The sequence below is a fragment of the Cuculus canorus genome, chromosome 6 (genome assembly GCF_017976375.1).
Source record: "Cuculus canorus isolate bCucCan1 chromosome 6, bCucCan1.pri, whole genome shotgun sequence".
NCBI classification, from domain to species: Eukaryota; Metazoa; Chordata; class Aves; order Cuculiformes; family Cuculidae; genus Cuculus; species Cuculus canorus.
Window position 1 is genome coordinate 6,105,495 of NC_071406.1, and position 27,179 is coordinate 6,132,673.

At 39.1% G+C, this 27,179-nt stretch overlaps 1 protein-coding gene across 1 annotated transcript in view; it reads left to right on the top strand.

The window, feature by feature from the left end:
- The window catches only part of LOC104065221 (von Willebrand factor D and EGF domain-containing protein), a 181,023-nt gene that overhangs the window by 74,380 nt on the left and 79,464 nt on the right, over positions 1–27,179 (top strand). Inside the window, exons 9-13 of the mRNA XM_054070274.1 lie at positions 736–1,006; positions 4,070–4,248; positions 7,756–8,681; positions 22,049–22,185; positions 23,263–23,424. Of these exons, the coding sequence (XP_053926249.1) occupies positions 736–1,006; positions 4,070–4,248; positions 7,756–8,681; positions 22,049–22,185; positions 23,263–23,424 (1,675 nt within the window). The remainder of the gene's footprint in view (positions 1–735; positions 1,007–4,069; positions 4,249–7,755; positions 8,682–22,048; positions 22,186–23,262; positions 23,425–27,179) is intronic.

A 27,179-nucleotide genomic window follows, 5' to 3' on the forward strand; every position in this document is an offset into this window, starting at 1 on the left:
GAAACTCAACTGCCTGCAGACGGGAGGAGTTTTACCTGGCTTTGCTGAGGGCAAACGCCTGCAAAGTGATTCAAGTCATTCTGCTGGTGGCCCCACTCAAATGGAGCAAAGACTTCTTGTACAGAGAGGAATGAAGGTCCAAAATTGTTTATGACACTGCACTGTGCTGGTTGCCAAGTCATTTAGAGAGAAAGTTGTGGTCACAAAGGAATCATAGAGGGGGGAAAAAATTTCATTTTAATAGGTGTTCAGTAACACCTCTGTTTTTCTCAGGAAGTATTCACTTAGCCGCAGTCAGTCTTGTAAAAGTTAGTGATTAGTCACAGACGAGGTTATTTGAGCACCAATTTTGCTTTGAAGAATATCATGCTGTAAAGCATCCGGTTAGAACCAAAACATATTTATTAAGGCCTGGAGGCAGGGACATTTTCCCATTTGCTTTTTATCAAATGTTTATCCTTTTTATCCATGCCCGTTGCCATAGCAGCAGCTGGGAGCCAGCCACCTGCTTTTCTCACAGATTCTTATGCACTTCCAGCTAATAATGTGACGGTGTTCCTTTGCTTACGGTGCTGGCAAAACGTTTTCCCACGTGTTGAATTTTCCCTCCTTCAAGGCCAACCACCATGCTGGTCTCAATAACAAACACAGTTGTACAAGCACCAATAATCAACCATCACAGACGGATGCTCTGGGTCTCTAAATCCTCTTTTTTTGTTGTTTATTACTCTTCAGGCGCTACGATAACTATAAAATTGGCACCTTCCTTTTGTGCCAAAGCATGCCACGGGCGTTTGAAGTGCATGTTCGACAGTGGGACTGCGGAGGTCAGCGCTCCGCAACCGCCTGCAATTGTGGCGTAGCTGCACGAGAAGGAGGTGACACCGTGATGCTGGACACCTGCAATGGCCACTTTTGGGAGAGCAGACCTCAGCTCACCATCAAAAGCACTGAAGCGTCACCACATGTCAAGATCCTAAAGTCGTATGGAGGGAGAAAAATAACAGTACGTGGATATTTGAGTACTCTTGTTGTTGTTGTTCATTAAAAATACGAGTTTAATAATTCTGAATTATTAATGAAGTTGCTACAAAAATATCTGAAGCCATAAGAGAGCCCGCAGCAAAATGTACTGAAAAATTAGACACAGGGAAGAAGCTGGTTAAACTGTTAGTTTAACAAACTGTAAAACAAAACAGAACAAATATCTCTGGAAATTTCTCGGAGATATAGTGGAATGCCAATATTGTTACTTACTCTGCAGTACGGCAATCTGTTCTCAGTTTGTTTATGCTAGGCACTACCCAACTGCATCACATAAAGCAAATTTCTTTGCAGAGCTTACAATATAAATATTCAAGGAAAGATCACAGGTAGCAGAATAATGTAGTTTTAGAGTGGAACAGTAAGGCAATATTAATCAGATCCAGATAGCCCCCAAAAGCCATGAAAATGGGCTGAAAATGTGCAACATTTGGTATAATTTAAAGTATTTGCCTAAAAATATACATGGCTACAAAATACTTTGCATGAGTATCACTTATCCACAATAATCCAGTGAAATCACTGGAAGAATGAGAGCAGGCTGCACCAGAGCCTTTAGAGAGAAGAGGAGCCATAAATTATGGCCAAGGAGAAAATTTTATCCTACAGTTGTATCATCAAGACTTTTTTTGCCAGGAAATATTTTGGGTGAAGACAGGTCCACAACAAAGCCAGAATGGTGCAGGGAGCGCCTGTGCTTGGCTCTCCTTGTGGTCTCACTTGGAATAGACCTTAGGAAGGTAGTCACTGAAAGTCTGTTAATTATAGAAAAGAGAAAAAAACAGGAAGCAAGCTGTCATTTCATTTTGCAACTCAATGCAATATAATTACTGTTTTATTACTAGAATAATCTTAGCAAGGAATCCCTGTTCTCGTCTACACCTCATATAAGTCTCAGTGAAACAAATCAGGACAACCCCGGGACACAAATATGAATCCTGCCCTGATCTGAATGGGAATCTGTAAGAACTGTGCAACAATGAACACAATCCCCGACCACGGTGCTGTGCACGGCGCATCCAGATTTGCTCAGCAGCTGCGCTGGATCCAGGATGCTGGATCCCTCACAGGTCCCACGCTGTTCAAAGCTGATGCTCTGGATCGGATTAAGTTGCTCTCTTTTCTGTGCAAAGTAAGACCTTCCAGCAGCCACCCACTATATGTCTCTGCAAATTGAGGTCCCAGCAAAGCTTCTTCAAAGCCTCAATCAGCAGCATTAAATCCAGGTGGGCTACAGAAAACTCAGGCAGTTCTCAGGTCCTCGGTGACAGATGGGATGCCTTGCCCCGGGGTAACAGGAGAAGAAAGCGTTACAGCTCTCTGAATCCCTGAAATGAATCCACACCTAGAAATATTAATCCAAAGAGCACAGAAGACTAAAGCAGCTCACACTGTCCTGACTGCAAGGATTTTATACACAGCCTTGTAGGAAATGGTCCTCCCTGTACTAAAGCATGTAATTACAAGGCACAGGTTTATCTGAAGAAGGAGATCAAATTGTACACAGCACTGTGTCCTCTGCAGTTCTCCTGCTCTACCTATCAAACCACTAAGAAAAAATTAACTCATCAAGCCATCTGAACTTTATGTTAGGCAATCTTTCTCTTTTTTTAAACTTACCTTGAGAAGAGAAATATACAGCTAAGGTGGAGGTACAGCCAAGACCTTCTGATGTACTCAAACAGCAGTGTTTAAGTGATGACTTCCATCTATTCACCAAGGCCAATCGTTTTTGAAGAAAGAGTGCTTTGAATGTCCTGCTCAAAACACAGATGGCCTGAGTTCAAAACAGAGTCTCTTTATTATTGCAATCTGTGGCACTTCACCGCTCTGTTCAGCTGGCCGAGGAGATCAACTCCTGGAGAGCTTCTCAGAAAGTATTCTCATGCTTGAAATTATGACTGGGAAGCTAAAATGGGCAAAACTATTATTTAGTGCAGCCAAAATGTAAACTCGGCATCCCAGCACGAAAATAAAAATATGAGTTAGATGCTTCTTGACAGAAGTGAACAGATTTGGTGGGGAGGAACTAATAAGGGACTAAAAACCCCCACAACAAGAAAGAAAAGCAACGGACATTATTTGACAGAATAAATTATTCTTAGGCAATGGTCACTTAAAAAAAAAAGGAAAATAATTATTCGGAAATTTGTAGTGAGATATTTTCAAGTATTTAAGATCCACCTTCATGATCAGCAGCTCTATCCCACAGATTTTAAGTTGGAGGGAAAACCACATCTTTGATTTAAGATTAGTGGAAACCATTTAATTTTGGATCAAAAAGGTTACTTATCAAAGTAGAGTGTTCCTGCTTCAGCTCCTGGCACAGATCAGTTTCAAAATAGTTTTCTTTTTACCTGCAAAAATAAAGCAAACAAACAAAAATGCACTTCAGTTGAACAGATTTTTTTTTTGTTTCCTTTTTTCATTATTTGGTAGGGACACCAATCTGAAAAATCCATTATCCACACAGTTACTTCTTTGTCTTAACCTCAAGATTTTTTTTTCTTGTAAAGGTCAGTGTAAGCCTGCCACAAGTTCTTTAATGAGAAAATTGCTTTATCCACTTTAAAATACAATCATTTTCTGGGTAATCTGGCCTTAGAAAATGAAACGATTTTTCAGAGGGAAGAAAGCTGTTTTTCAAACTTGGCAGTTTATCTAAAAGAAATGATTTCCCAAGCAAAGACACAAGGGTGGCCTTCTTGTCATAGAATTCACTTCAAAAATTAGCTGGTAACCTAACAGTGGGAAAACTTCAATGGTGTAATTATTAATTTTAAAAGAAAATACTTGTACAGTTTTATATTTATATAATGTTATCAGGAATTAGTGCTATCGAATCTGAAAGCAAACTACGTAATAGCACAAATAAATGTTTATAGTGTATCTAAGTGATCTTAAATTACCTCTGCCATCACAAAGTCCTACTTTGATATATTTGTTTGTAGAAAGGGACATTTTTTGTTGCATAAAAAGCTTGGTAATTTCTTCTGTTCACTGTTTTTTTTTCCTACCTCTTCAGATCCTGTTCCCTTCAGGAGCGTTTGTTCGAGCTGATGTGAGTGAGTGGGGAATGGGTCTGACGGTGAGGGTTCCAGGCAGTGACTTCAACCACACCAGAGGTTTGTGTGGCCTCTTTGATGGGATTGGTCACAACGACCTGAGCAATCTGCCAGAGGAAGACTTCATAGAGGAGTGGAGGTACAAAGCAAGAGTGACAGCCTGAGAGATGCTCTGTAATGCTGATTCAAGGGGTGTTGATGGGTTTATTGCATTACATACTCCCTTAATGACCTGACAGAGCAATGACCTGCCTAATCTAGAGAGTGAATCCTGTTGAACCACTACCTTCTGAACAGCACGAGGGCTTCATTTTCAACCAGCACAATAACCATAAGAACTTACAGAGAGAGGTTTTGTCTTCACAAGTCATGTCTTGCTAACAGCTGTGTTAAGATCCCACTCAGATGTTAAAAAAAATGCGGTTCGCACCCACACTAGAAAATATAGATAATTGACAATAGGAATTAATTAAGGGTTTGGTATTTCCCTTGTTCTTGTATTCCCGCATACTAATTACAGTATGTGAGTAAAGATTAAAAGTTACATTTTGTAAAAGTATGGTAAGATATGTACCATGGTAAGACTTAATATCTACTAGTGATGACAGTAAGCTCTAAAAACTTGCACCTTCTGAGACGGATTGTCTGGAACCAGAGCCAGGAGTCTGGCACTCTAACATATCCCTGTCCCTGTTTCTACCCCACAATTTAACTCCTCTTGCTGAACTCTAAACACACCTAATAGGTATTCCCAAAACTGAAATGGTTTTGTTTGTGAAGTATGTTTTGCAAAAAAAGAAAAAAAAACAGATGAACTAATTAATTGGTATTTTGTAATTTAGTAAAATCCTATAGGACCAATAAATTTTAGACCTATGGCATTTCAGAAAATAGACAATAATCCACATTATATTCTAGTTACATTCATTGGGCCTAAATAATGGCTATTTAATGACAATTTTGACCTGTCATTACAACTTGCTCTGTTTAGAAGTCAACAGCCATCTTTAACATCTTAATGATGTGTTAGTCAGAACTTGCTTTTGGGAAGGCAAAGGGAGGAATAGTTTGGTGCAAGAACAACCAATTGCTGACTACCCAAAGAGATCCTTAGGAGGACTCGTTCAAAGCAAGTTTGTTGAAAAATCAGAAGCCAAAGTACAATATATAGGAATTTACAAAACTGTGAGGAGTTCTCTGGGTCTCAGCACATATGATGGAGGTACTTCTGCTAAGTGGGAAGGGCAAGAGGGTTGATGAGTTTCATATCGCAACACTCCCAAGGATGGATTCTCAAATACTTTTCAGAACCTGGTTAAAAAAACAACTAATCCCATGTAAAGGCCAAGACCACCTCCAAAGGAGAGAGGATCAGTCTCTGATCCACCCACAGAGGAATGCCGCAGTAAAAATCCCAAACCTAGAGGGTGATTTTTCTGTTGCTGTTTTTAATTTCATTTTAAATAACACTGAAAGCATGTTAGGTTTTCTTCAGCACCTGAAGCGAGTCTGAGTGCTTACCATCTGGCAGATTGGCTCTTTCCCTGGCTCCCACATCTCTCAGGCAGCTGCAGGGCTCTGAATGGCACAGATCTCCTTCAAGCATCAGCTTCCCAATGAAACTTTTAAAGAATAAACCAACATCATATCCTCCCAGACATCAAATTGCATCCAGAAAAGGAAGAGATTAATTTTAAAACACATATTTTAAGTAGGGAAAAATACTTTTTTTTGGTAATCTTTTCAGAAACCGGCAACGCTATTAATTCTGGTCTCTCTTCATAATAGCATCCTACTCAGTTTAAAAAACTTGTTTTCAGTTCTTCCTTGATTATAATGGGCACCTAAGAGGAATGATAGTCCAGTAATCTTATGCAGAGGACAGAAGGCACATTGAAGCTCACTGAGGTGCTATCAGTATGCGCACCTCTGTGAGAAAGGATGGGGTTTCTAGTGCCTCCACCCATTCCACACCATACATGCCAGAGATAACCAAAAGAAGATATTTGGTTTCATATAGGAACAGTGAAGGAATTTGTTCCAATAAAATATCAAGGCAAAAGCAGTTCATTTTATTGAAATTTTAATTTGTGTTTTAAGTTTCTGTCCCAATCATCATGTGAGTTTTATTATTTATTACATATGTGATATTTATTCACAACCTCTAGTTTATGTAGTGCTCCCTTAAAGGAAGAGCTAGTTTGCTGCCTTCCGCTGGGTGTGCGGTTACTTCACGATGCGAGTCTGGGCATCTTCAGGTCCAGTTAACACCACCACGCACTGCAAGAGAAACAGTGTGTGCAGAACAACAAATCAAACACCAAAGCTCTGTTGTTCACAGGGCTGGAGGTCATTTGGGTACCTCCTCAACCAGCAAACATTTTATTGTCCTAGCCTGCAGGAAAGCACCGAATAGCTTGTGCGTTTTTGTGAGCACAAAAGCTGTCCTGTCATATCACATTGTATTCTGCTGTGCCCACACTTCAGGTAAAATGGTTTCATAAATGTCTAGACTCCCATTTCAGAAAGAGAAATTAGTTCATTTTGCCCCTGTCACTGTGAAGTTTTATTTAAAAGTAGTATTGTCTTAATGATCAAAATAACGCTATCATACATGCCATTTTCAGTACATGTTGGAAAAAATAGATAAAGGCAATTATGCTTGCTACAACAGTATCTAGTCTCTCGCAGCAAAATGTTGGTAAATGCTCACGGTTCCCTGAAATACCTACATTCAGGCTGCAAGGCAAAATTAATGCCAAAATAACTTAAGTTTTTGGTGATATTTCTAATTTGTTTGGAAATAAAGTGCTACCAGGTATTAGGACAAGAAGCATATTTTCTATGAAGCTCCAGGATTCCTCTGGTGCCGCAAAAATAAGATCAATAGGAGATCTGCTCTTATGAAATTTCTGAAGAAACTTTAATCATGGCTGTTTATTCAAACTGAACTCTCTAGAAGTTCAACCATCATTAAAGCTGGACTAAATTAAAAGGGAGAAAAAACGATAACCTTACATTATGTGATAGCCTAGCCCTATGATCAATAGAAAACGCCTTTGTGTCAAAACAAAAGTTCAAAGAAAGCTTCACTAAAAGACAAGAATGAAATTAAGTACGCATAAGAAAAATTTTAAAGGAAAAGAAAACAAGAGAACAAAAGTAATGATCCAAGTCTTAGAGGAAACACCAGGCAAGAAGAGCACAGGCAAACAGAAAAAGATGATTTTCATAACAAAGTATTTGAAACAAATACATCTCCTTTTTTTTTTTCACTCTCTAAGCTGTATCTGAGTCACACCAGGGACAATTCCAAGGCCTTATTTCCTGTGCAATGTGCAAAGGGTAACCTGTACCTTAGAGAAAGTTCTTCAAAGAGAAGTCAGGCAGTTAGGCAACACTCCAGCAAAGCACTTAAGCATCTGTTTATAAAAAGTCCTAATGTAATGCTAAAAAATGTAAACTCAAGAAGGGCAGCGCAAAAGTGACTAAAGAAAACAGAGATTAAACTTGAGCATTTTCTTAAGTACTTTGTTAGACTGGGTATTTATACATTTCCAGCCTCAGGGGAAGAAAGTTTACTTGGTATTGTAGACTAATTAGCTGAAAGTTTCCTTTCTCTAATATCTTTCTATTTTTAAATCAGGATACCTCCAGGGAAGAGTTTATTTGACAGGACTCCAGCATCTTCTGAGGCAAAGAAAAGGAAAAATTACTGCAGATGTCAGAAGCAGAGCACCAAGTCCATGCCTATGGTAGACGCACCGAATGCTTTCCACTCTCCTTTCTCTCAGTCTTCTGGTTGTCATTATGATCATGTGGATTACAGCTCTCCAATCCCTTATCTAGATGTTACACCAGAGTTTGTCACTCACTCAGAAACAGAGTCCACTTTAAGAAAACATGAGAAACTCTCAACCGGGTTTTTTGATCAAAGCTATCTGCCTAAATCAGTCCAAAAGCGAAGTAGCCCTGAGGATCAATTAAAACCCCTCTCGCACAATGTTCCAAGGAAGAACAATAGTTCCATTAACTCTATCAAACTAAAAGAAATCCTAAATAGAACGAAAAGGCAAGGAGACCTATCCTTTCACCCACTGGATGGCCCAAGCCAGAGAGACTTAGACACCTTTGCATATTTTTTCCCAGAGGATTACTTTGAAGGGATTCGGATGAAACTCCCAGTGGCGTGGCCCACTCCCAGTGGTCTAACCGCCACCAAAGCTTGGGACATTTGCCACCAAATTCTTGCAAATTCCACCATTGGCTTGGTGTGCAAAGGCCTCCTTGGAAAACAGATAGATGAGACGATTGATATATGCCTTTTAGATCTGCAGCTCAAAGATGATGTGGTCTGGGTGAGGGCCCTGATAGCCCTTTTGGAAAATGAATGTGAAAGAAGAGTTCTAGGAAACAGAGCGTTTCATGTAGGAAACCAGCCATCTGCTTCCCACCAAAAAATCCTCACAGCTCTCCGGTGTCCTGCTTTCTGTAACGGCAATGGACAGTGTACTGAACTGGGCTGCCAGTGCTTTGAAGACCACAGCTCCTATGACTGCAGCATCGCCAAAGGTGAGTAAAAAATTCTCTATGTTCCTACCCTGCCTGTCTTTTCATGGTATTAGAGTTACGAGGTAGAACATCTGCACAGAGTTGTTTGCTCTTCAAACAGTGCTACCAGTAAGATATTTGATGAATTAGTAATCAGTTTTTGACCTTGAAGAGCCGATCAAAATATCTGCTTGGCTGGTCCTTCACTTTTTCGCCTCAGTAACTTTTTAAAAATGGATTTTACAAGCCCCTTAGCAAATTGGTTTTGCAGAAGTGATTTTCTTTACATCTGATCTATCACCAGCATGCTGACAAGCGTGCTTCTGACAAAGAAGAGTCCTGCTCACCTTGTGGTCAATATTCATGTTAACACTGTAGAGATACTTCTTTTTTTTTTTTTTTTTCCTGATCAACTGAGAATAAAATTTTAAAATTAATTTAAAACACTGTACTAGTATAAAAAAAAATTAAAAGTGACAAAATGAGCAGGTAACATTGTCAAAACCATAAAATAGCTACAGGACATACTCGAACCTGCAGACCTTATTCTGCAAATATTTATGAATTACATTTACACAGGAGACTGTCCTGCTAGGTTTGTTTCTTCTTTACAGTTTAACCCCTCAGTGGATAAATCCAATGTGAGTACAGACAGTCCTTGAAACTAAGAACATGCATAAATGTTGGCATTAATTTCAAAGTGTAAACCCCTCCTCAGCAAACTACATAAGCTTATGCCTGATGTTACAAAAAGGTACTTACAACTCTACAACAGAGTTGAGTTCCAGCACCTCAAGAAGTAACAGTATTTCAGCTAAACTGAAATGACAAGGTGTGCTCTCCTGACCCATTCCAGTTGTGAGGGAAAGACTTTTTTTTATGATGCTTACACTGGTGGACATTATTCTGTATTTAGGACAGATCATGCTCATATCTAGGGTCAGTTGCCACGACTTAGCTGGAACATCGGAATTCTCATCGAGCCCTGGGAGCTCAGCAACACATCTGGCACCCCAACACACTTACTAGCCAGGATGAGATCACCCAAATGCTTCACAATAAACATGTCTTCAGTGTGCTGATTTACAGTGGTTAAAATATATACTGACATTTTCTTTTTGTTAACGGCAGAATAAAATTTGCAGTATCATTTCCAAAATTTGAAGGAATTAATTCTCTTTCACACAGAGAACAACTGATACCAGTGAATAAAAAGCAAGTTGAGCACTTTTGCAGTAATCTTCCAATACACAGTTCAATGTTTAACTTCGTTTCTCTGTGATACGGTTGGGCTAAAGGAGTTGCTTAGGCCAGATTTTAATTTTTTTTTATTTTTCTACAGTTGAAATCTCTCAAATTTGAGAAAAATAACTTCAATATGACCTTTCAAGTAAAAGCTAATGACACCTTGTCTTCTTGCTGTGACATCAAATATAATCAAAGACAGAGTACAAAGCACAGCCTGAGATTGCACAGGGAGGTGAAGAGTAGAAAACAAACACACACCATCTGTGGCAAACACACCATAAGCCACTACTACTCCCCAATGTGACTATTTCGAACATCTCTCACTACTCTTCCTTCCCTTCTCTTCAGCTGAGGAAAATATGGTAGTTGACCTGCTCTTTAAATCATTTCTCTTTTAGGGATTCTGATTTATTAGAGTTTAAAGTACATCAAATGATTCCTTCCAGTTTTCCAGGGAGTCACTATATCCCACCCATGGACTCCTGCCCCACTTGCCTGGAAACCCCTCTGCTCCACTGCTGTGGAGCTCCTGGGTGGTCTCTGCCGAGTAAGAGCTGCTCTACGATGGCTGAATTTTTAGCATGACTATTTTCATGTCTATCGTTGTCCCTGGGGCACAGGAGCTTGGTGTTGGACCCACAAGACAGCTGTCCCGCTGCTATTAAGAAAGCATAAATTTCCCCTAATATTTATATTGCTTCATTTACTGGGGTGAGTTTGTTAGTGTTGTGACAAAATTAACATTGGCAGCTTCAAAAGTTTTCCTAACACAAAGCAGAAGGAGCTTTTCCGAAACTCCCGAGCAGTTTTCCCCAAATTTCAAGGGCAATATTTGATTTAAAATTCGAATGGCCCATGTTCTTTCTATCACAATGTGTACAACTCCTATTACCTTAATGGCAGATAAGAGCCTGTATTTTTTTTTAACCAAGACCTGTAAATTTTTTTCTGTGGGTGTAAACTTTAGATACAAATATTATTTTTTCATTTAAGAACATATTAATAATCACTACTGGAGGAGAAGAATGCTTTCTACCTAAGTAAAGTAAACTCCTAAGAGAAAGCATTAAAAATGTAGTAGAAATTGCCATTTTGAGCCACGAGTGTTTGGGTTTTTTTTGAGGAAAAGGTAATGGCATAACTCGCTGATGTGTAGGATATATGTTCCCAAGGATGCTTCTGGCCTAGGGACTCTTAATTTTTCTTTTTTTCCATCATCCTAGTGAGATTATATGCTGCCCTCATCAATCCATCTCCAGAGGTGTAAGAAAAGAGTCACTCATAGTATGTTCCACACCATGAACATGCACTGGGAACTTACTTGATTGTACAGAATTAAAAAGAGAAAAAAAGAAAAAAAGGCAAGATATCACAACAGACTGTTATTAAGGCTAGTGGGATTAACTTCAATTACTAAAATCTTCTCTGCAAATAAAGATTTTATTATTATTATTATTATTTATAATCTATCTACATGCTTGTACAGGGTAAAACCCTGAACATGCAGCATGGTTTGTGGGGATTGGCCTCTCAGCCCCTGGAAGCCTATGAGCTGTTTTATGCATGAAAATTTAGATTTTAAAGAGAAACTGGTCTTTCCCAAGTATACTTGCAGAAAATAAAATTACTTAGCAATTCATTTCGTGCTCCACATACTAGAGAAATATTTATTCAAAATCATTTATAAACTGTTTTTCATTAAAAAATCTGCTGCCTAAGTTAATATAGCTTAAAACATATTTGCCACAAAGTGATAAAAAAACCCAAACCATTCACATTTCTGAGATTTGGTTTGTTAAAGAAGGAAACCTCTTTAATATATAAATCTGGGGTTTGTTTCACTGTATTTAGTTTGGTTTGTTGGTTTTTTTCCTGCGAAATGATGACACTGAAAATAAAGAAGATCTATTTGCTGCCCAAATTTACCTTAGACATCACAGTATTTACAGATGGGAACAACAATATCAGGAGAGTCGTAAATACCTTCTGTAACACATGTTCCACGGATGTAAAAGACTTCGGAAAATATACCTTTGAATCCCTAAATTGCTGTTGTATAACTCTTGCCAGAGCAAGTTGTCAGAGGGGTCCTCAGCTTCTCCATGTGCTGCGTGAGTGGGAGGCAGTATGATACTCCCTTGATGTCAATGGTAACAGGTTGAAGATTCTGATCATATCAGTCCCTTTAAAGAGAAGGACTTCCTTTTGTTTGGGGAACATAACATTGGAAATTCTCAGCACATTCAGTGGATGCTCGCACTTGGAAAAGCATTTTAAATGGTTTTGCGCCCTTACGGGAGGGTCAATAATTTAATCGGGAAAATTTGGGTTTGATTCTTGATACCAAAGATAGAAGCATATTTGATAAAGAAGAAATTCAGAACAAGGTGTGGTTTTTGGTACACATTATTCCACCTCTCCCAGACATCCTGGCACCAACAAGCATTAGACTGGTGAAATGCCAGTATATACTGGGTGGGTGATAGCTTGGGCAGCCACACCAGAGCCCAGCAGTGAGCGAGACCGCTGGGTTAATCCATCCCTGTACTACTGATATGGAGATAACATGATTGAGAAGGATTTAAACTTCAAGCTGACTTGGAGTAAAACTGAAGGGAAAAAAAATATCCAGAAAAATTAAAACAAAATTGTGGTAACAACCAGCACACGAGTTACAGAACCTCCACTTTTGTCTTTAGCATAACTGTAGAGAAACTAAGAGAAGACTATGTAAGATAAATTACTTTCAGCGTTAACTATGGAGAGGGAAAAGTACTGCCACAGTCTTGAGTGTATAGATGTGATGAACTGCAATGAGCTCCATGTACCACAGGCTATTCATGAGGGATCCAGAATATTGTTTCTACATACAAAAACATAGTAACTCTGCATCTAAAAATGTACATGATCTTGAAAATGCAAGGAAAAACAGATCCAGCCAGAGGTCAGATCCCCTAAAAGGAGAAATAAAATCTTAGGTCTGGCATGCCAATCACTCCAACATTATAATACTTAGAAAAGGTCAACTAGTTAATTTGGTACAAACGTGCAAGACAAGTATTAGCGTGAACTTCACTTTTAGCAGTTCTCAATTTCAGGGGTTTATTTACAACATTTTTTTACAGATGCTTCTTTTCACATTTCATAGGCAGAAATTTTCCACATAGACAGCATGTGATGCAATAATTTCTGTTTGTGAGGAAAAGTACTACAGTCTCACACGATAATGATGTGCTTTTTAAGCAGCAACTCAAAAGACCGGTAGTCCTCAAAGCTGAAGTCCTGCAGACGTCACTAAAGCCAGGATTTCATACCAGAAAAGGCTATTAGAGATGAAAAACTAAGATTGGTCTCAGAAATAAAGCTGTGCATTCCAACGGGAACAGCCTGAGCCCCCTGACTGGCAGCTCAGGCAGTGTGCAGGCAATCAGCACTGTGCAAGCACGGGCAGAACAAGTCTTTGGGCTTTTGTACTAATAAGCAGAGAAGAAAAGGTGGAGAAATTAAGAACATAGGGTTCTTCAGGACATATAAAACTGCTCCTTTATTTTATGTTGATTTTGGAAATGAAAATTCTTAAATGCCATTGTTAAGAAACTTTATTTTCCAGGAAAAGTTACATGAGTAATGAAGGAGAAAGCAATTCCTTTTGCTGGCTATATATTTTCCCATTAGCTCCATAACGAATCTCCAACTAATTTTCTCAGGCTGGAATTATACACATGAATTAAAACTCCCCCAAGATCAAGGAGGCCATCAACATAATTCAAACATCTTTTTCAAGGTCACTCGATTTCAGCTACGCTGTGGTACATAATAATGTATTCCGCCACTAGTTTTGACCAGAACACACACACGAAAAGACGTCCGTGTGGTATTTTTAGGGATCAGAATATAATCTGTTACATATTTGGCATAATTTTAAATGAAAACATCTAGAAAGAGAGAAGCTGCAAAGTGTGGCTTGCAGACACGCTGACTCCTCTGCTCTGCCTGACTCCAACCGGAGCAGTCCAGGTGGCCAGAGCTATAATTATCCTCACACGAAAACTGCGATTTGGAGTTGAAAGGCACCTCTGAAATTTGGCAAAGCTCCAGAAGCTTAGACTTTCTTAATGTTGCTTAACACTTCATAAACCCCCCCAACACCTGTATAAGGTGCTTAAAATGTCATTACCACCTGTAATTAAATGCAGAATCCAATTACTGCAGATAGAAAATCAGGTTGGTGTTTACGGTTTCTGTATATTGACCACGTTGCTTATAAAAAAAAAAAAAACCTAGTAAAGTACATATAGAGTGATGTAATATGCAGATTGTATGAAGCTCTAAAGAGCAATTACAACATAAAAGGTAATGAGGAATAATAAGGACAAATTAGTTTCAGTGAAGTAATGACACTTGCAGTTTAAATTTCTATGTGGAAAATTCTGGGGAAAAAATAGGCAGGAAAGAGAGCAAAAATGATGTTGAGAAGGTGAGAAGTTAATGCCTACCTATCAGACTTACGGATATCCCATTTTCATATCAATAATTGTGTCTGCCTATTTCAGGAGTGTTATTAAGAAGTTCTGTGAACCCAGCCACGTCCTCAGAGCTGTGAACCACAACCACAAAGGTCCCTCAAACCCATCCGTAACAGCAGTTATATGTATCACTCGCTGTTATTTTTAGAACGATTATATAGGCCCTTCTGAGTTTTTCATACTGCTTGGAGCTGAGTCTTCTTCATGTGCTCTAATTAAATAATATTGATTAAAGCACCAAACTTTTAAGAAAAATAATTATATTGAGTAGCAGCATGGGTTCAGCTACTACAGTTCCTCAGGTCGGGTCTTCTGAATGAAGGTGTCTCTCCCTTATGGAAGAATAAGCTTAGAGCTTTCATCAGGCCATTCATGCAAGTGTATTATAGAAATCTCACTGTTTATACAAGTGTGGTTTATTTTTAAGCTTAATTCCTATTTTCAAGGACAAAACATGAGAAAGAGGTTTAAAGAAAGGATTTAAATTGTTTTGAAATCCTTGTGTGCAAGGGTACAGAGTGTTTCAGTTCTCTATGTCAACCATCTGCTTTGGAGATTTTGTATGGGAACACATTGCCTTCGATATAAATATGTTTCTCCCACTTCTATCAATTCAGTAGTCTTTAAATTCCAGAACATGGGGTCATAATGATCTTTTAAGCACTGTTAGTCTGTCAAGTAAATGGATATTTTTTGGCACGTTCAATATGTGTTTCGCCTACGTAATACATCACAACAGCGCAAGCCGAAGCCATCAGGATGTACTGGGTCAATAGAAACTCTCCATGCATAAATTGGACTGTAAAAGTAAAAAATGCATACTTGACTTTTCGAAGAGAAAACAGTTAATTTCTTAAATCACCAAGATATCTACGAAGGAACATGCTACTCGCTATATCTTAGGGTGAGCTTACTGGATCATCTTGGCAAACAGAAAAAGAATACATATGAAAATATATATTAAGCAATTTAAAATATTATTGTTTCTAGTTATTAAGTTTTTTCTTAGTTAAACCAACTTATGATTTAATATTAAATGCAGACTGGAGAAAAATTAAAAAGTGTTTATTTACTAAATACATTGTTTATTACTCCCCAACATCTACTGAGGAGCAGTCTTCATCAGTGTGGGCTGTGAATCCTAATAATAATGACATATTATATGAATAAAATTACTCTATAGTATCTACAGATCTAGGTCATAAAAATTTACATTAATGTATTCTTTTCAATCTGCTAAAACCAAAAGTGGCGTTAGTGGTCATAATTACAAAAGGTAGAATGAGTAGATGTTAAAGCTTTAAAATTGCTCATCCAAACACAATTTTTTGAACGTAGGATTATCTGCTTCTGAAATTTTCACTTTTAGAATGAACTTACATCTCTAAACAGAATATTTTAGTAAGAGATACAAAAATTACAAAAGAAATACCGTTAAAATATCAAAAGAAAATAAAACTTTTGAACCTAACCTACTCTACTATTGATATATCCTGACTAATACACACATTCTCCACTTTATATTGATAGAGACAGATTTCTCTCAGCCACATAAAACCTATTTGTGGGTAATTCTCAGGGATCGACGTGTTTCATGCTAGTTTTGAAGATTTTCTTCTTTTCCTAACGTTTTTTCTCTACTTTTCAATGATGAAGATGCAATAAACATGCATCTGAAAAGGCGAACATCAATACCAGCCTTAATCTACTGTTTTAACTCCCAGTTCTTTCCATTCAAAATGCAGACCTGGCAGAGCAGGAAGAGGGTTATTAGCTTGATAGTTACAAAGTCAATAGTAACCGAATTTTAAAAGGATATCAAATCCTTATGATAAGGGACATGAAAGGTTGCATGCTTAGTGATCCACACTATTCCCTGCAAATCAGATCAGGGAGATTAGTCTTTTCTGGTGATTAGTTTATTTGCTTTAATGCAAAGCAATAAAAGCAGTTCAGGGAAATATGTAGCTAAACAAAACCATTTTCTGAGGTATATAGAATTAAATGCTAGAAAAGTTTATAGAATTATAGATCTGATTTAAACTGACCCAAGCCAGACACTCCAGATGCATGCCTATAACTTCTTTACATCAGAATGTTTGCAGGCACTGCAGGAAAATTCAGCCTTAAATCCTGTTAAATACAAAACAAAACAAAAAGTCCTGAACAAACAACTTCCTTCCTTAAAAACTCACACGCACATACACATGGCAGATAACAAATTCAGGACAGTTTATGGGCTAAAGAATTAAAACCTGCAAAACATTAAAAAGTCTGATTTAAACTGACTATAGATAAAACGTCAGAGCAAACCTATAATGCCTTCATATCACGTTTTATGTCACGTAAAGAATGCACAGTCTACCAGTACAGAGTGTTTAATCAATTGTGACTAAAAACCTAACCAAAATAACCAGATCTTAGTCTAATTCAAGTGAGAAAATAACTAAAAACAACTAATTCGATACTAGAGTGGATATAAGGATCATGATGACATCAACGAGCTCCTTTGTGCCCAGATCCCTTTGAGTGTCACCATGGCAGTCATTCATGGGTAACTTAAGATCCTGCCAGGGTTTCTGCCTTGAGGTGCCTTCAAGGGACTGAAACTGAGACTCACTTTGCTGTGCCAGTAAGTGCCATGAATATGCAACCAGATCTTACATTTTACCACCTCTAAAGACCATCTAGAAAAGAGGCAATATTCTGCAGTTAACAGCAAAATCCTCTTCCCTTCTACCGCTAAACTAAATTGCTAGTAAGCTTGTTAAAAATAGAAGAATCAGATAGACAGAAAATGTCATAGTGAGATTTCTAAAGAAAAAATAATCTACCATATTGTTGCAGCACATGGGTGCTTTGAGTGTGAAATTGAGCCGGTCCAGTCCTCGTAGGCAGTGAGAATTTGCAAAATGTCTTTCCCACACTCTCCAGGGCTCATTCATGCGCATCATCCTGGCTACCAGAGACCTGAGTATCTCCATTTCAGCTAAAGATCATAAGCCCATAGTTCAGTACTGTGACAAACTCTGTTTTTTTCAGAACTGGTTTTGGAAGCAGGGACAAACATATTCTTCATCCAGAAGTCAGTGATGTACAAAAATCCTGGCGAACAGAATGTAGCTGCTAATACTTTTCCTTTAACCAAACCAAATAAGCTTTGGGTTACAGATACCATGAGTACCAGAATAATGCATTCAATAATTGTGTATATGACTGCTCTAATCACCCTGCATAAGAAAGAAAGAAATATAATATTCGTGCATTTATTTGAATGGACACAGATTAAGACTTGCTGCATCCAAACTGTGAGATAACTAAAGACCAGTCTTCTCTGACCCAGAACCCTCCCAGCTGCAATGGTTATCTGTCCACAGCATGCCAGAAAGCTTCTGGCACTGCAGCTTGCTCAACCATCTATATGATTTCCAGGATAGGGCAACTGGACAATATAGAAAATTTTCTTTTACACTCCAGCAAAGTTGTGACCATATCCAGCACTTATGATCTGATTCTTGATTTGCTTTTCATGACTTTGTTTGCTCATTTACCACCCTGATGAAGAAATTCAGGGTAGTCCATTTCCTTCTCTTTATTTGAACAAAATTCTTGCCAGTTCTAATTTCAGGTTTGCTGCTCCAGCCCACAGTTGCATCTATAGTTTTCAAACACTCGCAGAAGAATGTTTATTTGTGCTAGGATATTTTTCTAATCAAAAGTGGAAACCAAACATGAGCCGTATCTATTCATCAGTAAGACTTCAATAAGTGTAGTTTTGCAGATTCTTGATTTTGTGTCAACTGTCTCCATTTTCATTCTATATTTGTGCATACTTATTATTGGCAAAGTATTATAGTCAACAAATTCCTATAAAACCAATTTTGTATTTATTCAGCATTATTTAAAATCTATTATGTAGCCTGTTCTCCTTGTCAGGTTTGACTCATGTAAATGCTTATAGAAAGAAACCATACCGCCAGTGCTGCCAGCAGCTCTGAACTAACTATTCCTTCCTGCAAATTCTTACTGGGGGTAAAGCAGAAGGAAAAGAAGGGATTCTGTCACTCAAGGAAGGCACAGTACAAATCAAACAGGATGGATCCCTTCTATCTAATTTCTTGAGGTCTGGAGGCCTTTCAGATGCAATCTTCAACTCCAGAGTTCTTCCTCTTTTTTATTCTAAGTTTTAAAACTGTTAAACTTAGATTCTGTTCTACCTTTTTCCCCAACGTCTCCTGCTGATCATCCCCAACGTCATCTGCTAACATCCTGCTGATGCACTAGCAGAAAACAGACACATTTCAGGTGTATTTACTCAACTTGTGTGCAGACCAGGGATTAGAAATATATCAAGGAATGTGAACATACAGCTGGTTAAATCCTCCTCCGTAACATGACTGCTCCCTGTTACCTATCTGAGCCCCAGGTATCACCTCAAGCTTCAGGTTTTTGCCTACCAGTAAAACCCTAAGTAAGTTTTTGGCCTATAGGCCATACAGAGAAAAAGAAGATGTTCTGTTCCAGATTTTGTTGTATTTTGGCATTCAGACTCCTAAACATAAATTATTAATGTTCAAACTGGTCATACTTTTCACAAGCTTGTTCCAGGCACTGCCTGATTTCCTGCATATTTCCCTCCTGCCTTTTTAACTTGCTCCTCCACTGATATCTGGTACTCATCCCAGCTCTTCATGACCTCTGCTTTTTCTGGATATCTGCACTTCTGCCCTTATTCTCCCCTTTGTGATATTTCCCAGCTTATTCCTTTGCTCCCGTCTTTCTCTCCTCCAGTCTTGAGCTGAACTACTTATAAATCTTTTGCTAAGGTTTTTCAGCCTCTCCAATATTTCCTTCTCATGTATCCACCTCTCTGGCCTGCAAGCATATGCCACTAATATTAACTAATCCACTAATTATGAACAACAGCCCAATGTTGGCTGTTTCCCTCAGCAGAAGCAGGATCTGTATGGGTGAGTACCCAGCTCGCGACTGCTATGAGACTTTTCCAAAGTTCATGTCATTGACATTTCACCTTCCATGTTTGGTTGAAACAGGCTAGTATATAAAAAAAGACCAGGAAATGGAGGGAAAGACCAAAAATTCACGTTTAAAATATATTCTTGAAATTCCTATGCCCATTAAATATGATATCTTATTTGAAAATAAATACAAAACAGCTTTCAAAAGGGATGGACTGCCTACACTGAGGTCTAAGGTCTGAACTCCAGGATCAATTTATTTTAAAAGGAGTCATTATGATTACTTTCATTTTTCATCAGAGTTTCTCCCTCTTCTTTCTTTCCTCACAACACCCCCTGTGAAAGACCCCGGTAAAAACGTGCATGGAGACTCCACCACCTTCTCCGTACCATATCTTCAGCTGACCAAAGATAAAAGAGCATTAAATTACATATGGTCTCCCATACAACCTTGCTGAGTAGTCCTCCCATTAAAGCACTCCCAGCTGAAGATGCTTTAATGTGTCCAGTTGAGGTAAGAGAAAAAGGCTCAGCTCAGTTCCTTCCTTCTTCCTCACCTTCATCAAACTACAGAAAACACAAGGTGCATTTTACTTCCATGGACCTTTCATTCCTTTTATCAGAAAAAGGAATCTCATTTTCATTCTCATTAACCCACAACATAGCAAATCTTGAGAGAAGACATCCAAAACAAATACACCCGTGTATTTTCTCTAGATTTAGATCAGTTTAAAGATGTACAAAAGTGTGTATGGACTGGTTTGAGAGGAACAAATATGAAACATTGTGCTGATACTGTAAGTCGTTTCAGAAAGCATGGACACTGGGTAATCTTGCCCGAGCCCTGACACAGTCATATCCTGGTAGTGGCAGGATGTTCATAAAGATGTAAAGAAACCCTCAGGGAAGTACATGGGGCTCATCTACAAACCTGAGAGGGCCTACCTGGAAGAGGAAGAGCTGCAGGATCCCACACCTTTGCCTGACTCCTTCCCAGGCTATGAGATTTTACTGCACCTCGAGAAGCCTGAAAACCTGCAACAATAATGAAAATGTTAATGCAATCCCAGCTACCTCAGTACTAGCGGGGCTAACTATTAAAATCTCATGAAAAACATAATGAACCTTTTTTTTTTTCTAATTTTTATGCACTAACCACAGAAGAAGGCAATTTATCAAAACCATACACTATATCTGACTAATAGTTTTGTACGTTACAGGAATCCACAACTAACTGATGAATGCTGATAAGCTGTAAACCATTTTACTTCTTGTAAATATTGCAAAGTCTCCAACAGTGCTGCTAATACTGCTGCAATAAAATCAATAAAAAAAAAATAAAAGCAAGAAAAGCTAAAAGCATTTCAGAAGTACACAAGTCTTTTCACTGTTTTTCACATTTATGTTGCTTTCCTTCCTTTCTCTGGAAAAAACGAGAGTCATGCAGCTATGTTTTTTCTGGGCTGCAATCTGGTGGGATCACAGTGTTGAAACTGCACTCATCCTGGTTACAGCTTAAATGGCAGAGCCCTAAAGGAGCGGTGAGGTATTAGGGAAGGTTATCAACTCAGCTAAGGGCATTTTGCACCTTGAATCAGAGCTGAACCAATGTACTATTAAAATATTAGACGATACAGAGCTTCTGTTTTAGATAAGCTACAGCTGTCAGAAAACTGATGGGCAATAATGCTTTGCCAGAGCAGTGGTGATAGGGAAGAGAGAAAGGAAAGCTAAGCAGCCTCTCCCCACCAATTAACAGGGAAAACAGCTTGCACTACATTGTGCTGGTGCCGATCTACACAATTCAATTTTTTCTACAGTAAAGATGTAAATTCTGCCACCCAAGACTTACATTTTGACTCCATAAAGACACACCCAATATAAATGCAATGAGCAATTTTAAATGGTGAATACCTAAAGTGCAACAGAATGCAAATGAATCTTTACTGAGAATCACAAAACATTATGAAAACAGTAATGAGTGAATTTCAACATAGTAAGAGGGATAGCACAGGCTGCTCCCTTCTTAAGGACTCAAAATAGAATTTAACTGAAACCGCTACGGGACATTTGTGTTTATGCTGCACAACTGAGTATCACCCATTAACGACTCAACCCTTGCAACCAAGCATTTCTTTGAGGATCATTATTTTTATTGCACCCACAGTTCTGGGGAAAAAAAGATTCTCTTTTGCTCTGCTTTTTTCAGATCAAGAAGAGCTTCGTGGCGCAGTCATCTCCAGGTACTTCCACTTCTCATTCTCAAACGTCTCTACCCTATGGCGTGTGTGCTTCTATTCTGTTACCTGGGTCAGCAGAAGTATTACCGCTGAAGAACTTTTATTAAGAAGCTGCTGCTTCAGTTAATTGATTCCATGAGCCTTATAACACACACTAATGCATCTTGCAGTATTGGGTGCACAGGGAATTTATTCGATGGAGGTTTGCTGCTTCCCATTTTGACAACTGTTGCTCCTCTTTTCAAGAGAAATTCACAGGGGAGCAAGGAAGACCCCAAGGAAAAGAATTAAACCAAAACAACCAGGAACAACAACAACAAAATCTCCAATAAACCTCAACAGAACAGCATGTAACTGCTAGTCTCTAAAGCTTTATATCTATTTCACCCTTTCAGAGCAAGCTTTGGAAATCACAGGCTTGGAAAATGGAGGTCTCTGCAACATCCGAGCCTCTGACTGCACCAGGATCCGGGTGTTTGGCCTTGGCTTCAAAGAGTCACCCAACCTGCACTGCGAGGTCACCAGGTTAATTGTAAGCAACTTCCAATGGGCTCGCAAAGTATTGATGATACAGTCAGACTTTGACATGCTCTTATTAAAGTCTTTTACCCTGAACTGTGCCAAGTGCCTTCATCTTTCACTGCCACAGCGGGGTGCAAAGTCCTTTGAATTCCATTGCCAATACATTTGCTACAAACAAAGTTGCTGAAGAGGCTCAGCCCTTTCCAGGACTGATTCCTTGGAAATGCATAGCTATGTGTTCTTGCTAATTTTCTCTCTGGGGTTTTGTATAATTCTTGTTTGGTTCAGTTGCACTGTAGTCCAGTGAAGCCTGAAGTTACAGTATTATTTCTCATTTTGTGCATCTGGAATTGGTATGCTTGGTTGTTTTCCTAAACACATTTGAATGCTAAGTCTTGTGGTTAAATATAAGATTTCCTCAGCACAGATACAGACGTTCCTATTTGATTTTTCTTAGTCATAGTTCAACATTAAGTTAGAGTTTTAATGGCTATTAAAGCCATCTCATCTGCGAACACTGTAATTTTGTTATGAACAGCTACACACAGGCAATGCCAAGACTGAATTGGTTGGTGTATTGGTGTATTGAGATAGGAAGGGTTTGGTTCATCTGATAAATCCACCGCTTAAAAGATGTTCATCCTGATTGCCATTTAGTACTAACGTGCTAATCAGGCATGGCTAAAATTTACCTACCATGCCTGCTTCGGGCTCGGCAGACGCTTAAGAAGCAGTGATGTCTTGTGCAGCTGATCTAAATGAGCAGCAGAGGTGGCCTTCAAGGAACAATGAGCTGTCTGCAGAGCCGCAGGAGCAAGCACAAAGTTGCTCTACCACATTACCCAGTTTCATCCCAGTTACTCATCCCAAGTGCAGACTGCAGCACTTCCTAAATCAATAGACCACTTGCATGCATAGACGAGAATGCCTTGCTTTTTACTGTAGCTATAGTAACAGCATGATTTCTTTCAAATAAGCCATCTGGAAATGCCTTATATTATTAACTAGATATATAAACATATGTTGATCACTGGAATTTCTTTATATGAGACTTCAGTTTCTGCACTGTCCTTCTGTTTTTCTGCAGCGTCTCAATGGTGAATGGATATCGAGAGAACAAGAAACCTCAAAAGCAGATTTTCTCAGTTCTGAGGCTGTTGACTGCCAGATTCCTCTCCTGAACGTTACAGAGACGGAGGCTGTGCACTTTGTGGCTGGTGATGAGCCGTTTGCAAGATGGCAAGTGAAAGTAGGAGTTTCTAATGTTTCTAAGAAATTATTTAGAAGGAGAAAATCAGTTGTCATGGTAAATTAAAATGCAAAGCACAATTTTCTTCCCTTCAGAAATGAAAATGCCTGTAGAAATACTCACATTAATGTCATGCAGGGAGAAAAAAAAAACACCAACCAAAACAATGTGAGTTAAAAACAGGTGTCTTTGTAGGCAACCCAAAAGTGCAAATTACAATCACTTTTCCAGGTAATCACCCAAGATTGATGCAGTTGGACTAATCAATTGTTAATCATTACTATTTCATTTCTGGAACCCCCAGCTCAAACTCATGATTAGGCAGCAAGTATAAGACAGCTTTGATACTCTGTCTGCAATACTGATTCTCGCTCAGTGCAGGAACACTGTCTGGCTCCTGGGCAGCAGGTGAGGGCTTGCATGGTATGAGCAGAGATGTCACTGTCTTGAGTGACTACAGAAAGAAGCATATGCAGCACCTGCTCATGCTGTGTTCTCTGCTATGGTTTTAGGTCCTTTTTATTCACAAAACAATATCTACTTTCTAAATATTTCCAGGAAACCAGTGCCTTAGTGACCTTGGACCTGCTATTCTTGGTCTCATTCCCAGCACGAATGGTTATTCTCTGCGGTTTGTTTAGTTTTTTTAAGACTGAGATCATTTAAACGATCCATAGCTGAGAAAAACATATTGCCATGGTAGAAAGACTGCAGATGTGCTTTGAAAATTGCAGCATGTAACAATGAAAAGAGTAAAACTCTCACTTCATTGCAGTGTTACTGCCTGTCCTGCACCCCACAGCTGTCTCTACCCCAGACTGGGGACATGTGCTGCCATGTGGCTTTAGGGGAAACAGAAGAGTGTTTGGCAGTGCATGTTTACTATCCAGTGTTTGATTTTAAATAGATTGGGATTGGTATTTTAAAAGATCGATGTAAGATCCGGGTGGAGGCAGAGTTTGACCGTCAGCGTCTGGGGTCGACCTTGAACCTTCCTTCTGGAGAAGGATCCATCAGAGTGGTCAGACACCAAGAGCGAACCAGGAGTGCATTTCCTGTGCTTAGGGCTCAGCACTTCTAAGGAGATACTGAACTCTGCCAGCTGTGAGATGAAATTCCATCTCATGATGGAGGGGTCCATATCAGAAACGGTGTGACCAGCGGGTCCAGGGAGGTTATTCTCCCTCTGTACTCGGCACTGGTGAGACTGCACCTCGAATCCTGTGTTCAGTTCTGGGCCCCTCACCACAAGAAGGATGCTGAGGCTCTGGAGCGTGTTCAGAGAAGAGCAGCGAAGCTGGTGAAGGGGCTGGAGAACAAGTCTTATGAGGAGGGGCTTAGAGCGCTGGGGTTGTTTAGCCTGGAGAAGAGGAGGCTGAGGGGAGACCTTATTGCTCTCTACAATTACCTGAAAGGAGGTTGTGGAGAGGAGGGAGCTGGCCTCTTCTCCCAAGTCATAGAGGACAGGACAAGAGGGAATGGCCTGAAGCTCCGCCAGGGGAGGGTCAGGCTGGATATCAGGAAGAAGTTTTTCATGGAAAGGGTCATTGGGCACTGGCAGAGGCTGCCCAGGGAGGGGATGGAGTCACCTTCCCTGGAGGTGTTTAAGGGACAGGTGGACGAGGTGCTGAGGGGCATGGTTTAGGGAGTGTTAGGAAAGGTTGGACTCGATGATCCAGTGGCTCTTATCCAACCTGGTGATTCTATGATTCTATGATTCTATGATTCTATGATCCAAGCGAGACACCCTTGAGTTTCCTGGTCTAGGAGGACAGCTAATGTTTTGCATGTGTGCAGAGCCTTTTCGCCAGTGTAACTAAAATAGCTTCCCTGCAGCTCAGGTATATTACGATTCAGTTCGCTTTCAAGTGCTGCCTTTCAGCCCTGAGGAGGTCTGTACATTTTTCTTATTTTTCCTCTCAAAACACATGTAGAATTTCTCTTTCCTTGCACTCAATTTCGGAAAAACCTCTACACCTGTAAGCCTTCTGCCCCTTCTCTTTCCTTCAAACCCTGCAATGAAAACAAGTTCACAGCTATGCAGCAAATAGACAATTAAATCATCTCAGTCTGTCCAGGTTGCTGCATGTGAATCCTAGTTTTCCTGTGGAACTTTTTGCTGAATGAATTGGGAAGGCAAAGCTCAGAGCTCAGTTTCCAAGGCAGCTGGCCTTACATAGTGGCACATAGAACAAAATAATGGAGCTTTTCAACATAAAAAAATTGAGACTAATTCTGCAGATGTTAAAAAAAGTTGTGCCTCAGAGAAGACTTACTGCAACATTGGTCTTCTGGGTTATGTTAATAGATACTTCTTAAAATATAGGTAAGATGTTTTTCAGAACCAAAAATCAACATAATTCTTTCTGGAAATATTACTGTTCAGTATTTTCAGAATCTCTCCCCACTCCCAAATAAAATTTCAGAGCAATCAACAAAGTTTCCCTTAAGCTTTTTTCACTAACGACATTGGGGAAACAAGGGCTTGACGAGCTCTTCTCAATGTTCTTTCATTTATCTGCTCCTGTATTCATGTTTCAGATTTTGTTCATTCTTTCCATGACATGCTGCTGAATGTAGATAAGAAAGTACAGGGGTCTACATCAGAGTGTTTGGTATAATTAGTTTAGATATCAAAATACAAATTCCTATTCGGGCAGCAGATGACTTGGGCTGTCCACACAGATGCCTGGGTGAAGAGGTGAGAGAGCTTGGCAGGCACTTATCTAATTTGGGAGACAGGTCTCTCGTTTATTCCCAATCCGTTATCATTGCCTGTATTTGTCAAGAACAGAAAAAACATTTGTTAAAAAGTCAGTGAGGCAGAAAACAAATTTGAATTCAGTAAGTTTTTACAGCTTTTGTTTTTCATTAGCAAACATTTATACGAGTCAAATTGTATGTAGATTATGAGTGACACAAATAAATAGCCAATGAAAAGTGAATGAAATACTTCAGGCAGAAGTGACGGATTTCCTTACTGTCCTGAGTGTTTATTCAGGAGAAGTGACTCTTTCTTTCTAGATGATACATAAATTCAAGCAATCAAGACACAACTTTATTTGGGTCTTTGGCTTTTAAGGGCCAGGCAGACTTGAAGAGAGGTTTGCTCAGCTTAGGTCTCATTCAAATACTTGTTCCACATCACTAAGGTGACTAATGGAAAGGCAATTAAAATAGCTATAAAGCAACCCAATTACAAAAGGACATCAAAATGTATGTTTATAAGAGAACATACAAAAAAAATCAGATTAAAAAGAAAAAAAATTGAATTGGCAAGAGTGACATTTCACTCACAGTGCTCACTTCAGACAGAACAATTAGTGCAATTTGATAGCATTTTATATTTTTCCCTGTCGACCCATTTCTTCACCCATTATTAGTGCACTGGTACTGAGACAACATTGGATGGTCTGGTAAAAGAATGAAATTAAATCTAAATTGCATTAGGAATAATATATTCTTAATGGAATTCTCGCTGCCTATAAGCACTGTCTTTCAGCGAAGAGCGGGTCTTGAGGTGGGAGTTGCCTCATTTATTTCTTCTCCTCTCAAACTACAGTATAAGTTCTTTATTTCTTTTAGAAGAGTTTTTACAAGACATCTAACTTCTCAACTGAATATGACACACACGATTTTTTTTTCCCTAAAGATATACCAATGTGTTTTACTTCAATTTAATTTAGTTCAGAGAAGTTGCCTCTCTTTCACAATTTCAGATTGTGAATATCCAGGAATACTGTTGTTTACTTCCT